We start from the raw sequence: 16,566 nt of genomic DNA, 5'->3' as shown, positions 1-16,566 counted from the left end.
TTTCTTTTAAAACAATCTACATATGCAAGAACGGAATGATCACTTTCACAGCTCTTAATTTGGGCTTTTAACTGCTTATTTTCGTCAACAAGATCACAAGCAGTTTCGGCCTCCCTTACTTTTTCTTTAAGAAAACTGTTTTCAGCTTTAAGAATGGTGATTTGTTGTTCAAGTTCTTGATTTTCCAACAGGAAGCATCTTATTTTTTCAGAAAGGTGGTCTATCATGAGATGAAGATCTTCAGTGTTAGGGTTATGAAAGACTACCTGATCTATGTGATCTGCCATGAGACAAGGTTGTGACTTGGTCTCGGATTCCTCATCATCATCATTCGAGTCATTTTCCAAATCTTCCCATGAAGCCATCAGTCCCTTCTTCTTTCCTCTTTTTAGCTTCTCTTCCTTCTTTAACTTGGGACAATCAGATTTGAAATGCCTCGTTTCCTTGCAGTTGTAACAAGTTACTTTGCTAAGGTCTTTCTTCATTTTCCTTGAGCTGCTGCCTTTGCCTTTGAGCTTTACCATTTTCCTGAATTTTTTTGCAAACAACACAAATTCATTTTCAGATGAGTTATCACTGGATTCATCATCCAGAGGGTTAGTGACAGATGAAAAAGCTATTCCTTTCTTTTTTGAATCTTTTTTTAAGTAGGTGTTTTCAAAAGCAAGTAAATTTCCTCTCAAATCATCATAAGTCATAGAGTCAAGACCACTACTCTCAGAGATAATTAAAGCTTTTGTTTCCCACTCTTTTGTGAGACATCTCAACACTCTTCTCACTAGTACAAATTCAGGATACTTAATTCCCATAGCATCCAAGCCAACAATAATGGTGTTGAAGCGCTCAAACATCTCATCAATGGATTCTCCTTCCTTCATTGCAAACATTTTGTACTCTCTGTTTAACATATCTATCCTGATCTTTTTCACAATGGTTGTTCCTTCATGAGTAACTAGGAGTGTATCCCAGATTTCCTTTGCTGTTGTGCAACGTGATACCCGTCGGTACTCCTCAAAGCTGATAGCACAGTTGAGCAGATTGATAGCTTTGGCGTTGAGCTCCACCTTTTTTCTATCTTCATCCGTCCAACTTGCTTCTGGTTTAAGAGAGACAACTCCTTCGGCACTTGTAACAGTTGGATATTTAGGGCCTTCCAGGATGATCTTCCAAAGTCTATAATCCACTGCTTGTACAAATATCTTCATCCTCTCCTTCCAATAGGTATAGTTTTTCCCATTGAAGATAGGAGGTCTGTTGCTTGATTGTTCTTCGGTCAGATTGTAGGACACCACATTTGAGCCACTGTGTTCTGCCATGAGGATCTTTACTCCAAGCTGCAAAGCTTGATCTCTTTGAGACCAAGCTCTGATACCAATTGATGGTTATCAGTGGCTAAGAGAAAGGGGGGGTGAATCTTAGCCCCCTTTTTACTTGATAATGCTTGCTGACCTTTGAAACCAATCTTGGAAACCTTTTGTCTTTTTATCTCGTGACTAGCCACGAGACTTTTTCTTTTGTCTCGTCCCCAGCCACGAGACTTTTCTTTTTGTCTCGTCACTTGACACGAGATATTTTTGGTTTTTGCTCCTGTGCAGTAGAAACAGAAATGGAGTAGAGAAGAGAGAAAATTACACCCAGATATATCCTGGTTTAGCTGCTAAGTTCAGTGCAGCCTACATCCAGTCTCAATCACAAACATGATAGAATTTCACTATAATCTTCCTGATTACAGACTGTAAAGTGCTAAACCCAACTTATAAGGGGATTCCCACAGAATCATGAAACACAACACAGATGTACAAAGGAACTCTAAGGACATCTATGGCTTTTTCTTTTAATTTTGCACTCTCTGCCTCTTTCCACTCTATGGCTTTTTCATTACAAACCTCACTGTTTACCTTTTTCCATGAGACTCAAGACATGACAAAATTAAACAGAAAAATTACAAATGAAAAACATTGAAGGAGAAGAGAAAACTGTTAGCTCAGGTAGCTCTGAGAACACTGTGCCTTGCACTCTCAAACTTTCTCCTTGAATCAAACCCTGACTGTTCACCCATACTTATAGGGAGAAGCCTCCAAGGTTGAAACCAATAAACCTAGCCAACTCCTTCTTCTCCAAGTAACAAAACTGGTTCGGCCAGAGAGAGAGAAGAGATAATCCATGCAATAACCAACATGCAATTACCTCTGGTCCTTCTTTGGTCATCACTCTTCATCAATCTAAGCTCTCCATCCTTAGCTTGCTCTCCAAGATGGATTTCTGGCCCTTGATGCCTCATGATGATGATGACTTCTTCTGCTCCACTTTTGCTTCTTTCCTCACGTAGCCACCCAAGCTACCTTCTGTGATGAGTGAACTCAAAAGTAGTGACAAGCCATCTCCTCCAAGATCTTCTCTTTGCTGGCCGAATCTCCTTCTCCATTTTTGGTATGGAGGAGCCAAGATCTCATCACCATATCTTTCCTTTCATGGTTGCAGATCTTAGCCACTATATTTTTTATATTTTCTTGCTATCATTATGATGGCCTTTAGACGTGCCTTTCCTTCTTTTCGGTAGCTCAATGTAGCTTCCGTGGCTTGCTGTGTAATGACCGAAGAGAAGAAAGAATGAGAGAGAAGAAACAAATGAAAGAGAAGCAATTAAATGAATTAGTCAAAATGAGTGGAAAAAGTTGCTTTTACTTCCCTTGCTTGAGTGGCGTGCTGCATCAACAAATCAATCATGACACTCACACACTCTCTCTCATTTATGTTTCCAATGCATGTATTAATTCTCTTCAATAAAGCTTTGAGTTCCATTACATGCTTAAAGAAGAGATCCGTTGAAGGCCTTAGCAAATGATAACATTTGCTTTCCTGATGAATTTATTTTCGGATCATGCATTGGGGGAACAATTTTGGGCTTGTATCAATAATGAGTAAAGCTGGCCCAATTAAACAAAATATAGTTTCAGCCACAATAATTTAACATCAAGGCTGAATGAGAATTATTCTAATGGGCTTGCTTAAATATTATTTTGTTTGGCCCATAAAGGAATCTGCACAGCAAAAATTATTACAATTAACATACTTTAATAAAAAATAATTTAATAATTTTGCTGTTAATAATGTTTGATCATCATCAATTTAAATTAGAGTTTTCCAAACTCATCACAAATAAAAATCCAATGGCCTCTGATCACTCGTATTCATAGAATTTACCAGAAGCCAATGGGGAACACGTCCCCTTGGAGAACTATCAGGCAAATGGTGGACGAATACAGAGTGTGGTGCATACTGAGATGCACCCAATCATCAGCTACGACACAGCTAAAACTCACACTACAAGAAGAATGCTGAATACCGTCGAATTTACTGTCAGATTTAGCGTCGGACATTAGTAGTAGATTTATTGGTGGATTTGGCAATAAATTTGTTGGATAAAAAAAGTACCATCGGATTCGATTTTCTGATGGTAAATTTGCCAGTAATGATTGGAGAGGAAAAAAAAAAGAAAAAATGGCGCGATCATTACCGTTGAATTTACCGGCGGATAAATCCGCCGATAATCCGAATTAGTGCAACGCTGTGTTTTGGTCATTCGCAAAGCAATTTTCCGGTAAAGCCGACAGTAATCTTGCCCTAAATTCAAACCGTGAATCCTCTCCCCCTCATTTTTGAACTACTCTCTCTCTTTCTCTCTCTAACCTTCTCCTCTCTCTCTCTCCCCTTCTGTTCCTCTCCCACAAGCCACCTCCGGCAGTCCTTCCACCAACGTCGACCACTACCAACAACGTTCAAAGACTACGTGGACTTTTGCGCTGTGTTGGTCGCTCTATCACTGCCATTTTTATCGCTCCCGCCACTGTTGCCGTCGCCACTGTTGCACCTCTGTCGCCGTTGCTCCTTGTATCGCCGGAGCTGCCTCCTTCCTCCCTCCAGTTATGTTGTCCTCCTCCTTCTTCCAATTATTTTTTAATTTATTTTAAAAAAAATCCTAATAATACAATCTTGCTGGTTGGTCACCGTCGCCACCACTTCGCTGTCTGTGCTGCCACCACTTCGTCGAAGCTGCCTCCTTCCTCCCTTCAGGTATGTTGTCCTCCTCCTTTTTCTTTTTTTTTTTCTTTTTTTTTTTCAGATTTAGTTCATCTATTAGTTTAGATTTAGGATTTTTTAATTCTATTTTGATTTAGGGATTTTTTTAATTCTATTTTGATAATTTTGTGTTTGAAATTTTGTTTATAATTCTAATTTTGAATTTTGTTTTGATGATTTTGTGTTTATTATTATGATTTCTGTTTATTGTTCTGATATCATGAAGAATAAAAGTGATTATTTCTATATTTTTAAGGGCTTATTACTTAAGTTTTCATTAAAAACGTTGCTAATATATTGAATGTTTGAAAAGTACAAGTCAATTTGGGAGTTTTGAGAATCCTAATTAAGGTTGAGGTTGGTGTGGTTGATTTTTTTGTGTAATTGAATTTTCAATTTGAAAATGATGAGGATCATATCAGAAAGAGTTAGAAATGCCATTAATTATTAGTATTTCTTTAGTTTTTTTATTATTTAGGTAGTGTTTTTTCGTTATTGTTTTTTCAAAGGGGTAGGGTGTTCTTGATAAGAAGACTTATTCCATGAAACTGATAATTTCATTCTTTTCTATTGTACTGCTACTAAATAATGTTATGTGGTTAAAAACTATAGACACTAGAAAGCTGGATTGAATTCATTTGCTACTTAGCACAAACCAAAAAGGTTCCTAAATTAAGATTTCTGCGAAAAAAGAGGTATCTCAGAGATAGAATTTTTTATTTTATTCAAATTTTCTTAGGCAAGGCTATAATGCATTAAAAATTTAACACGGTCTTATATCCTGTTATAAGCATAAACAATATCGTTGTTTTTATTAAGAGGCCATCAAACTATGAAATGATCTATTTATTTAAGTTCGATAAATTTTTTCTCAAGTTTAACATATATATTTTTGTTGTATAAACAGATCATTGATAAAAAGAATAGAGAAAAGGACAAATAGATCCCTAACCTTTTGCCCCGCGGACATTTTTGTCCCTCACCATTGAAAAATACTTTTAAGTCCCTGACCTTCACAAAACTTGGACGGATCAGTCCCTGACGGAGGCATTTGGACGGATCAGTCCCTAACGAAGGCATTTGGACGGAGGGACTGATCCGTCCAAATTTTGTGAAGGTCAGAGACTTAAAAGTATTTTTCAATGGTCAGGGACAAAAATGTCCGCAGGACAAAAGGTTAGGGACCTATTTGTCCTTTTCTCAAAAGAATATAGAGCAATATCAATATTCTACTTACTGCAGGTAATATGCATGAATTACATTTGTATTTTATCATTAAACATTTTATCCACAAGTTTCAAAGTCAGCTTTTTAATATGCATGAATTACGTTTTTTTGTTTATAATTATTTTTTGAATTAATTAGTTGATTGTTGTTAATTGTCTGATTTATTATAAGTCCATTAAACATTTTATTGACTTATTGTTTATTGTTATCAATTTTCTAAGTTTATTATTATCTGAGTTAATTATTTTCTGCGTTAATTAGTGTTGTATTTTCTAATTTATTAGTTTAAAAATTATTGAATTTAAATATTTAAAATTAAGTTTACCGTCGGTTAAATCCATCTGTAGTTATTAATTTAATTATTAATTAATAATATATTACCATAGGATTTACAGGAGAAAATCTGATGGTAAAAATTATCAGTGAAAATATTCCGACAGTAATTAGCGGCGAACGAAAAAATCCATCGGTAAACAATTACCGGCAAACTTTATAGCGTCGGATTTATCCCGATGGTCATTACAAGAAAAACGTTGAGTACCGTCAGATTTATTGTCGGATTTAGCATCGCACATTAGCATTGACTTTACCGATAGATTTATGGACATTTTCATGCGGAATTCGTCAAGTCAAATCGTTACAGGAAAATTTTTTATTCTGACGGTCATTACAAGAAAAAATTGGCACGAAATGTACCGTAAGATTTACCGGCGGAAAAATCCGCCAGTGAACCTATTTTAGTGGAACGCTGCGTTTTTGTGACCGCAATGCGTTACCATCGGATTTATCTGCCGGTAAATTCGACGGTAAGAAGTCTTAAAATTGAAAGCGTGAACCCCCTCCCCCTTCATTTTGAATTCTCCTCTCTCTCTCTCTCTAACCCTCTCCTTTCCTCGGCACTCCGTCAGCCCTGCCGCCGCTAGCTCCTTCTGTCGTCGCTGATCCCTTCTGTTGCCGCCTCCTCTCCCCCAATCCTAGGCTCTTTTTGGAAGTTTCAATGTAAAAGCTAAGAAAAACTTAATAGACTAGGTAAGGTCTATGACTCGCTTGAAGGAGGTAGCTCTCAAGTAATGGATTTCTCTAAGGTGCAATCGGGTAGTAAGAAGAAGGACCTTTAACAACGGTGATTTGGTATTACGCTACAACAACATCGGAGCCGCTAGGCCAAGGGAAGGCAAGTTATCACCAAACTAGGAAGGATGATACCAAGTTCGCGAGTCCTACGGAAAGGGAGCATACAAACTCGAGAAACTTGACGATATCAAGATCTCGAGATCCTTGAACGTTGCTAATCTTAAGAGATTTTATTATTAAGGTCAAGTGAACGTCGCTATTCATTTAGCATTTATTTGATTTAGATATATTTCGTTTTTCTTTAACATTTGTTCTTAGTTTTATTTTACCTTGTAAATGGGATTGATTTGCAAATTCATTAATAAGTGGGTACTCTTTCCTCACCTAAGGAACCTGTTAACGACGAAGGAAGGTTTTAACGATGCCCAAGCATTTTATTATTTCATTTCTATTTATCATTCAAATCGGTTCCACGGGAAGTGATTAATCTCAAAGCCATTTTGCCCATAGTAACGGATATCCAACACAATAAAGCGAAAAATGGTAAAGTATACAACTTGGCCAATAGAAACGATAAAAGTGTAGTAACTTAACCAAGAATACAAAATAGTTTCATCGGCCCCTTAGGTAGCAAACAAACATTCTAGACAAATATACAAAGTAGATAAAAGAGAGAAAAATAAACTAAGCTTTTCTCTGGATGGGAATATTAACAATTTGCCCATCCTTTATAATCTTACAAGCGCCAAGAAGTGAGACATCAATATTAGGAGCAAAAAGCAACACATGTGATTTTAGGATATCTTTATTTGTCAAAAAGTACTTTCTTAGCATTCTTCACAATCTCCATGTTCCTCTTTAAACCAGTAGCTACCTCCTCTGCTTCTTTAGCTTTCTTCTTTGCTTCCTTGGCACGACATTCAGCTGTTGAAATCTACAAATGAAGCTCTGTCGGTAAGCCGTTGGATTTTATTTCTGCATCCTTAACCTTCTTTTTAGCATTGATCTTTGCAGTCTCAACAGCCTCTTTCCATGCCTTCAAATTCACAAGATAAGTTTGAGATTGACACAGTTTCCCATCTAGCACGTGAGATTAAGCAAGAATAGGCTTTGCCTTTCGAACAATTGCTGCAGAATGACGTAAGGAACAATAAACCTACTTTGCTTGTGCGGAAAAATCACAATCCAGGAAAAAGTTCTCAGTCTCAGGAAGAAAATGTTCAATTATGAAACCCAGGGAATCAAAACATTTCTACATCACCATTGGAGAGATGTCATCTTTACCCTTACTGTTGCCCCCTACTTTTCTTCCATTTTTTCTTCTTGGGATCAGGGTCTAGGATGACATGCAGGTCGTCATCTTTTCCCGCGCCATGAGATATGTCATGCTGAAGGATAGCGTCAGAAGTTACTTTTCTCGGTAGCATTCTCGTCCTCTTCTTCTTGCTCCACCTCACGAAGGTTGGCCAAAGTCACGTGTCCACCATCCATAGCAACTACAAAAGAAAAATTAGCAAGTTAGAATCATAAGCTTGAAAAATATAAAGACGTCATAGGAAACAGCATGAAAAGAAAAAGTAGAAACCTACCGATGTACTGATGTTTAGCTTCACGGTCACCCATGTCTAGCCAAGGATTAAGGGCACTAGTTCCTCATATCACACAACACATCGGCGACATTCCGACCTACTTAGAACAAACCTTGATACGTGACCTTTATCAAATAGTCAGCCCCAACGTCATAGTTCCTGTAAGTCGGAAACCTCCTCTAACCCTCCCGAGTTAACCGAAAAAAATGTTATCCCCTAGCCATCCTAACCTTAAAGTACTGCTCCTTGAATTCGTGAAATAAATTTTCAAAGAGCCCAAAAATTTTACGATTTTAAACTGCACAAAAGGACATGTACCCTTTATAATGTTTTCCTCCCGATTCGGTATGGTCAAAAGGAAAAAGAATAGGAAAACCTCCAACTCGAAGCAACTAATAGTAGCCTAACTATTAGGATAAAGTTAGGAGGGAGTCACGGAGCAATGGTTAAGGAGGGCAATGACAAAGGGTGAAAACAGGAACCTAATCACCAGTATAGTTAACATGAATTTGTAAACCTACATCCAATCCGGAATGTGCAGGGCCGAGAGATTTATATAGCAAGCACACTCCTGCACGTCTGGGAAGGAAAGGTCATATTGTTCCTCTACAGTACCACCTCCACATATAGCCCCAATTTCTCGAAGCTCTTGCAAATCACCCTCACTGGGCCGTAGAGGGGTTTCCGTCACGTCAGAAGTACACTAATAGTAAGTACTGGGAACTCCTAGGTCAAGAAAAACAAGCCCCCGAGGTTGGAGATTAGGAATCCTTCGTGCAATACCTACAAATGGGAGAACCACCACTATCATAAGCTTAATATTGTACTTCAACAAAGAAGATTAAGCCATTCAATTAGCTATTCCTACTTAAAATAAGACTACTCCACAAATACAATAGTGGTACCCCTTATTTTTACCGGATAATCTTATTATGAAAATCCAAAATTCTCATAGTTGCTTATTAAACTAAGAGCAAAATACAAAAGCAAAAATGTAGCAAGAGAAAATTAGTAGAAAAGGGATAATGAAAAAGGAACAAAATGTACTAGAAACAAATGAGCACAACTTCTTGTGAGCCGTAGAATAGGCAGAATGAAAAAGGGAAGAAAAGAGAAAGAAACAAGACGAAAGTAGAAAGGGAAGATCAATTAAGAAAATGAGCGGTTTTCAAAAGCTATATAACTTTAGCGGGCACGAAGGAAACCAATAGCCTGGGGGGCATGATTGTAATTACACTTGCATTTAGCATTAAAAATTCACTCACATCAACTGATGTGACACCTCCAGAAGCGTGATCAACTGACCACGAGCATATAACCTAGAAGCTTCAGATCAATCGCAGCAGATTCACCATATATAAATTTAATTTAAGCTAAAGTATACTTTTTGTTACTAAAGTTTGCTAAAAGTTTTAAAATATTCTTAAATTTTATTTTGTTTTAATTTTATCCCATATATTTTTTATTTGCATCTTAAATTTTCAAAAAAACTTAGGACTAACGCAGCAATAATGATTGACAACCAAGAGTCAACGATAAAACCACATCTGACTTGTTATGTTAAAGGTTGTCGTTGTAAAGTTGTTGCTAAAATGGTCTTAAACTTCTTGAAAAATTAGCTAACATGGGTACATTTGATACAAATTAAAAGTTTTTAGGACAAAATTGAAACAAAATAAAATTTAGAAATATTTTTGAAATTTTTTTAACAAATTTTAGGAGCGAAAAGTATATACTTTATCCTTTTAATTTAATTTAAAGAGGAGTTTGATCTTTTTCAAAATAAAGATATGAAAAATGTCAATTTCCTCATGTATGTTTGGAGGATAGATAGCGAAATCTCGAAACATTTTTTTGTTTTCCACAGTATTACTGAGCTTGACAAACCAAAGATTAATCTAAAGATTTATCGTTGGCTAATGGATTGCGACATAAACAAGACGAGATTGAAATATCCGATACTTGTTTAAGTAAATCAGCGAACAGACAGCTCAACCATCCTAAGTTGATTAATAAATCAACCAGGGAGGGACTCAGGGGGGGAGGGGACAAGTAGTGGCCTTGGCCCTCTAACAAATTTTAAAAACTCATACTATTATAATAAAGGTATTGTATAGAGTAAAATTTAATAGTATAGTGATAGTAAAAAAAAAGTTACTATTCTTTATGAGGTTTAAATTTTTTTACATATATTTATATTATTTGTATTTTTTATTTAATTTAAAATTTTCTTTTACATTTCTATTATTAATATTAATTTTAACATTTATAATCATATAAAAAATACTTTAATATTATTTATAATAATATTATTTTTAAATTTTATTTAGTTGTTTATTTTTTAATTAATTTTTATCCCTATTATTATATAAAAATACTTTAATACATTTTAAATTCATATAACAAAACTGTTATTGCAATTAACTTGTATTATTTTATGTTATATTTTTTAATTATATAAAATATAAAAATATAAGTTATTGTCACATAAATACTTAATAAAGTAAATTAATTAACAAAATATTTAAAAATAAATAATTTTATATTTTATTAGATGTAAAATCATAAAAAAATTATGAAAAAATTATAAAAATTGAGATAATTTTTTTATTTGACAAGTATTTATTAATTTTTTTAATTAAAAAATTAATTATAATTATACTATTATCAAATATATAACATTATATTTGATTATACAAGATTTTAATTTTCGACCCCTTCACTCTTAGATTCCTGGATCCGTTAATAAACTATTTTTAATATTCTATTAAAATTATATATTTTATGTTACAATATTTGTATTGTTTAGTAGTCTTGTGCTGTTCTTTTTTTTTTTGGACATGAGTCTTATGTTGTTTGAATCTATACAAGTTTTTCTTAAACTATTTTTTTATGCAATAAAGACACGCTGCACTTACAGCATTCTTAGAAAAATTGGATAGTCATCCGTTGGGCCCGCGTCCATCTTCGTCAATCATAGTTCATAAAGTCATCCATCTATGATCCTATCACGACCCCAGAAAAAAACCTATGATCTCGCTGGGGCTCTGACCAGTGTAACAGTACCACCCCGAAACTAATTGAACAAGAGTGATAATTTGAGAATTGTTCTTGGGGTTATGCTTGACGAATCTCCCATCTCACTGGTATTTTTCCTGTCATAGTCCACCCGCTTCTAAAAAAGGTAACTGCCAGTGTGGTCTAAGCTGAAGCAGCTTCTAGATCGTTGTGACATGGCTCAAGAATCACTGACAGAAGCCCCAGACATGTGCCCTTCTTCCTCGCACGCAGATCCATCTCTCTCCAGAAACCTTTCCTCTAGCCGGCTCAACGCACAGGCTCCTGAATTCGTGCCCACGCGACCTACTACTCGGCTAGTGGTGCCGCCGCCGCCTCCTCCTCCGCCGCCTTCTGGTATGGTGCATGTTTATCCACCACCCCCGACTTCACCCTTCCACGTACAGATTCAAGGTCACGTTCCAGCCGTCCAGAATCACCACCATCATCATCTTGCTCATCAGCATCATCATCATGTTCAGGCTCACTACCGTTCTCACCATCACCCGCATCAGTATCATGTTGGCACCGATTCCGGTGTGCCGCAAGTTCAGCAGTCTCACGGCGAGTCAGATCACACTCCTTCTTCCAAAAGCAAGCTATCTGAGGAAGCTAGTCAGAAGATTTTGAATCAGGTCTACTTTAATGTCCAAATTGAATGGATGCTCTTTCTTATGTTCTTTGAATTATGCAAGTAGGCGGAATATTATCCTATTGATATTACCCGTTTCATCTATACATTTAGGTTTTGGATGTTAGACTTTGTTCCATTATGATGGTTCATAACCATTCTTTCATTCCAATTCAGCGTTTCGTGTGAAAAGCACTCCACTGATCAAGTTAGGTATTATATTTGGATTGGGAGTTTAGTAGTTTGGAGGGAAGGGTTAGTTTTTTGTTCCTAAACTTAAAGAGGTTTTTATATACTGTGTCTATAAAAATTAATAAAGAATGATTTGGAAGTTTCTTGGATTTGAAATTTCGCAGGATAAATTTTGGGTGTTTCAACTGCAATTGTTTTCATATGTGGTTGTTGCAACTTGAGTTCTTTGAAACTGCTTTATTGTGGTTGCAAGTGCAGTTGTGTACCACAGTTTAAAACCAATAAATGGTGCATGATAAATAATCCCCTATTCCCCTCCTCTACTTTCCAAAATCCACTCTGCAGTCATTCCCTCGTCTGAGTGCCGTAGAACAGTAACTCATATTGGCACAAATTGATCACCACACCTGACCTGAGGAAGCATTTTTGGAAGGGGGAGGTTTGGTAATTTTACCTGTAAACTGGCTCTCGGGCACAATTGGATGTGTTAATTCGGGCTGAAATTTGATAATGATGAGGGTCGGATGCTTTATTTTTTTATTGGAGGGTGGGGGTGGAGATAAAATGGATCGTGATAAAATTTGGTCTCTGATAAGTTTATGAAGAAACTGCAGCTTTACGCTGCCTCAATATCTTTTTACAGTATGAAGCTGAAATAGCAGATTAATCTTCCATTTCTTTTTTTTCCCCTTTGGTTCATTGCTGTCATTGTTCTAGATTAGCTGATGCCTGATGTTGGAACAATTCACTGCTTATGATAGTGGGTGTGCGTTGATGTATTCAACTGCCTACAATAGAACTTCATTACCCCTTTTTTTTCCTGATTAAATATCAGCTATAGAGTGGCATTTAAAATCTGCAAGAAGCTGAAATTTTGATATGTTTTACTCAAAAAAGTCTTCAGGAGTCCTAAGTTAGCACTTGGCACTACTATCAAGTTATATATCTATTATCTGAAATAGTTTACTTTCTATAACATAGACAGAGGGAAGCTTTTTGTTGTTGAAATTTTCTGAAATTTTTGGGAAATTGAATAACTCAATTAGCTGTCAAGAGTGCTTTTGGATCATGAATTTCAGGTGGAATTAGTACTTTTCTATAATGGATTTCTGGTGGAATTCTAGAACATTAATGCCTTTTCATATTTGGCAGAAAAGGAAATTTAGAATGGATAACAATCAAGGGAAATTTTTATTTTTTGTTACATATATCTTTCTCCGTCATAGAATACTTTAAACTGCCGATGTTGAGGAATGGTTGGGGGATGGTGCACTATGTGAGGTGCAGGAAGACATTGTGTATCAGTAGCTTCCCTTTTTAGTATCATCTTTCTTATTTTGTTACCAACATTTACCTCCCCCAAAAAATGTCTTTTTAGTATAATCCTTGATTTCTTGACTGAATGCTGGAACTTGACTATTATATTGGTTTATCTAAATATGCCATAATTTGTAGGTGGAGTATTATTTCAGTGATTTAAACTTAGCTACTACTGATCATTTAATGAGGTTCATCAACAAAGATTCTGAAGGTTTTGGTAAGATGTATATTCTGTTTCCTTCTTTTTTTTCCCCTTGTGGCAGAATCACCATGAACCAAAGCATTTTATTCTACTACTGCCAGAACTTCTTTCTAACTTTAAAGAGAGGAATGGGATGATGCAGTTTCTACTTAAAGATTATCATATTTAGTGAATTGTTTTTTGTTCTGTAATAAGATGGTTGCTAAATGGTTTAAAGTTTTCATGAGCTGCGATTTTTGTATTAATGCTTTTCTAAAACTATGCAGTTCCTATATCTGTTGTTGCATCTTTCAAGAAGATCAAGGCCCTCATAACCAGTCACTCTCAACTTGCGACTGCTTTGAGGAACTCGACAAAACTTGTAAGCTTCTTCACTCTCATACTTCATGAATTAATATTATCAAGCTCATGTTCTTCTCTATGTATCTTTTCGTAATTTTATTTTTCCTATTTTTGGTATCTTGTCCAGGTAGTAAGTGAAGATGGAAAGAAAGTCAAACGCCAGCATCCCTTAACTGAGTCTGATATAGAAGAGCTACAAGTTAATTTTACTAATATTCTGTGACTGGCTATAGATTATGCTGGACAAGTTATTGATGAGCAAACAATTTGTTGAATGGATTAAATATGATACTAATATTATACATGCTATTCATTCTTTCCCTTGTAATATGCATGCTATTTATTCTTTTCATAATATTTTAATTAATGACGTTTCTTTGGTTACTATTGGTGGCTCTTAATTAGACTTCTTTCCTCTCACTTTCTCTAACATCTAGGATTATTTTTTGTTGTAGTCTCGTATTGTTGTAGCTGAAAACCTACCTGAGGATCATTGCCATCAGAATCTTATGAAGGTGTTTTCTGCTGTTGGGAGGTATTATTGCAACTTGTAACTTAAGCAGCACAATGTTTGTCACAGTATTCTTTTTCCCATAATCTTTTTAAGTTAGGTATTTGCTACTAAATTTTAAATTTCTGTCATTTTGCATTTGATTCTGCAGCGTGAAGACCATCCGGACATGTCCTCCTCAAACTTCCAATAGTGGTGCTTCTTCAGCTTCAAGATTGGGAAAAGTTGATGGCGTACATTTAGCTAACAAGGTCTACATACATACATGCATGCATAAATTCATCTACTACTGGTTCATCTGTTGAGTTACCATGCTCTGTTCTTGTTTCCATTATGTTTTGGCAAAAGTTCTCCGATATATACTTTAATTGACTGGTAAAATGACCATTTAATGGTTCTCCATAGTCCTTAGTATGATACTATGGTTTCCAAGTATAGACATGCCTACCTTTGTTTGATGCAATCATTTTTGGGCATTGACATTTGATTTTGGATTGCAATTTATGGGAGTTGAGTAGACAAGTAATGAGAACCTTTACCTCTCTTTTTCATGGAGAGTATTAATGAAGTGTATGTAATTTTTGAATCTAACACAGCTTTCTGTTCCAGTTGCATGCATTTGTTGAATATGAATCTGTTGAGCTGGCTGAGAGAGCAGTAAGTACCATTTTATTTCTGAGTTAGCAAACTGCGATGGCATTTTTGGCATTATGACAAGAGTTAGTACTATTGGCAGGTTGCGGAGCTGAATGATGAGCGAAACTGGCGGAGTGGCCTCCGTGTTCGTCAAATGGTTAGATGCATGGTATACAATTAATTTTCTTTGAATATAGGGCATTGACAATCATAATTCTTATTTTCTTATCTACAACAGCCGTATCCTGTTATTTTAATAAAATTAAAATTAAAATCCCTCTCTAGTTTGGCCTGATAAGGCGACTCAAGGCTGAGGAGTCTTCAAACTGTTGGATGGATAGATCAATATTCAATATAGTTTAGACTTTAGACATAATATCTCTTTAATATTTCATGTTCAGCCAAAACCTTCTCAAGGACGGGGAAAGAAGGGATTTGATACTGAAGCTAACTGCGAGGAGGATTATACTTCTCTTCCCGAGCAGCAGGCAAATGAAAAACCAGTAGAAGATGCTCCCGTTGCTGATACTCATACTCATGGACATGTGGTAAGTGCTTGGATATTTTGATTGCTGATTATGTGATATACCAAGTCTTTGTTGCTTAATGGCGAATGATTACATGGATACTCTATCCATAACCAGTTAATTGGTTTTGGGTTTGTTAATTGGACTTACGGTTTCTATGCCTTGTCTTTATATATATTTGTTCATTTGGCAGGAAGAACATGCCTATGAAAAAGAGAGTGGGCAGAGGAAAGGGCGTAGCCGGGGCAGGGGGAAGGGTCGTGGCCGAGTTCATAGTCGTGTGAATAATCAATTGGGAACACAAACTTCCAATTCCAATAATTCAATTCTTACTGAACAAGTCGTCGCCAAGCAACCTCCAGGGCCCCGGATGCCAGATGGTACAAGAGGATTTTCCATGGGTCGGGGGAAGCCCATAGCTGTTAATATACCTTGAGCATAATATTGTGCTACTGTACTTATAGCGAGTTTATTTCTGGGGCAAGTCTGAAGCAGATATTTAATGAGGGAAAAGTAGAAAAGTGAAATCAAAGGATAGAACAAAGTAGTCAGTCTGCCCGTTGCCTGTAACGTGTGAACAACTAGACATGGTGAATGGTGATATAAGAACTCGTCAAACGGTCAAACCTCTTGTCGTTCCATTTAAGGCCATTATCGATCCTTATGTATTCCCATCTGACCAGTATAGAAAAATACATCCTATTTTTCTAGTGAGATGTAAGGCCAAAGGAACCCGGCACCCCAGTATATTGTCAAAGCAGTATTAAAAATATGAATTTGGAGTTCAGTTCAATTGGTTATTCCGAAATTGGAAACCCGTTATTGCCACATGTAGTGAATTCAACCTGTGAGTAGCTTCTAGCTACTTGTTAACAGTTTGATACGGTAAGTTTGAACTTCCAAGTAGAGTAAGAGTATATTACTTTATGAAAAAATAATATAATTTGACTATTAATTTGTTTAGGTAAAAAACACTGCACCTAACACAATCAAAAACAGTCCAACACTAGCATGACACCGTTGAAATCCCACATCCACAGTCAACGTCACCATTACCAACTCCAACACAGCACACATTCACACCGTCGAAGCCCTTTGGAATATTGCATCGTTGTTGGCTGCACCAGCCTCGCCAACATCTATCTTCATGCTGTTGTCCCGTAGTGGAGCTAAGGAAA

The 16,566-nt window shown here is 36.2% G+C and overlaps 1 protein-coding gene across 2 annotated transcripts; it reads left to right on the top strand.

Moving 5' to 3' along the window:
• Positions 1-10,796: 10,796 nt before the first annotated feature.
• On the top strand, positions 10,797-16,181 carry LARP6B (RNA-binding protein). 2 transcript variants are annotated; one of them, XM_016350341.3, is made up of 10 exons: positions 10,797-11,662; positions 13,306-13,387; positions 13,639-13,733; positions 13,842-13,913; positions 14,170-14,249; positions 14,377-14,476; positions 14,835-14,882; positions 14,962-15,030; positions 15,263-15,409; positions 15,582-16,181. In XM_016350341.3, exons 1-10 carry the CDS (start codon positions 11,204-11,206, stop codon positions 15,822-15,824), a joined length of 1,395 nt encoding a protein of 464 aa, XP_016205827.1. In that variant the 5' UTR covers positions 10,797-11,203; the 3' UTR covers positions 15,825-16,181. The 2 variants fall into 2 exon arrangements, with proteins under 2 accessions (XP_016205827.1, XP_088346213.1); XM_088490087.1 differs by lacking the exon at positions 13,842-13,913 and having other exon boundaries at positions 10,865-11,662; positions 13,639-13,736.
• Positions 16,182-16,566: the final 385 nt, after the last annotated feature.

The sequence above is a fragment of the Arachis ipaensis genome, chromosome B6 (genome assembly GCF_059453495.1).
Source record: "Arachis ipaensis isolate K30076 ecotype BB chromosome B6, ASM5945349v1, whole genome shotgun sequence".
Taxonomy (NCBI): Eukaryota; Viridiplantae; Streptophyta; class Magnoliopsida; order Fabales; family Fabaceae; genus Arachis; species Arachis ipaensis.
The sequence above is the reverse complement of the archived record's forward strand: the minus strand, read 5'-3'. Positions and strand labels throughout refer to the sequence as shown.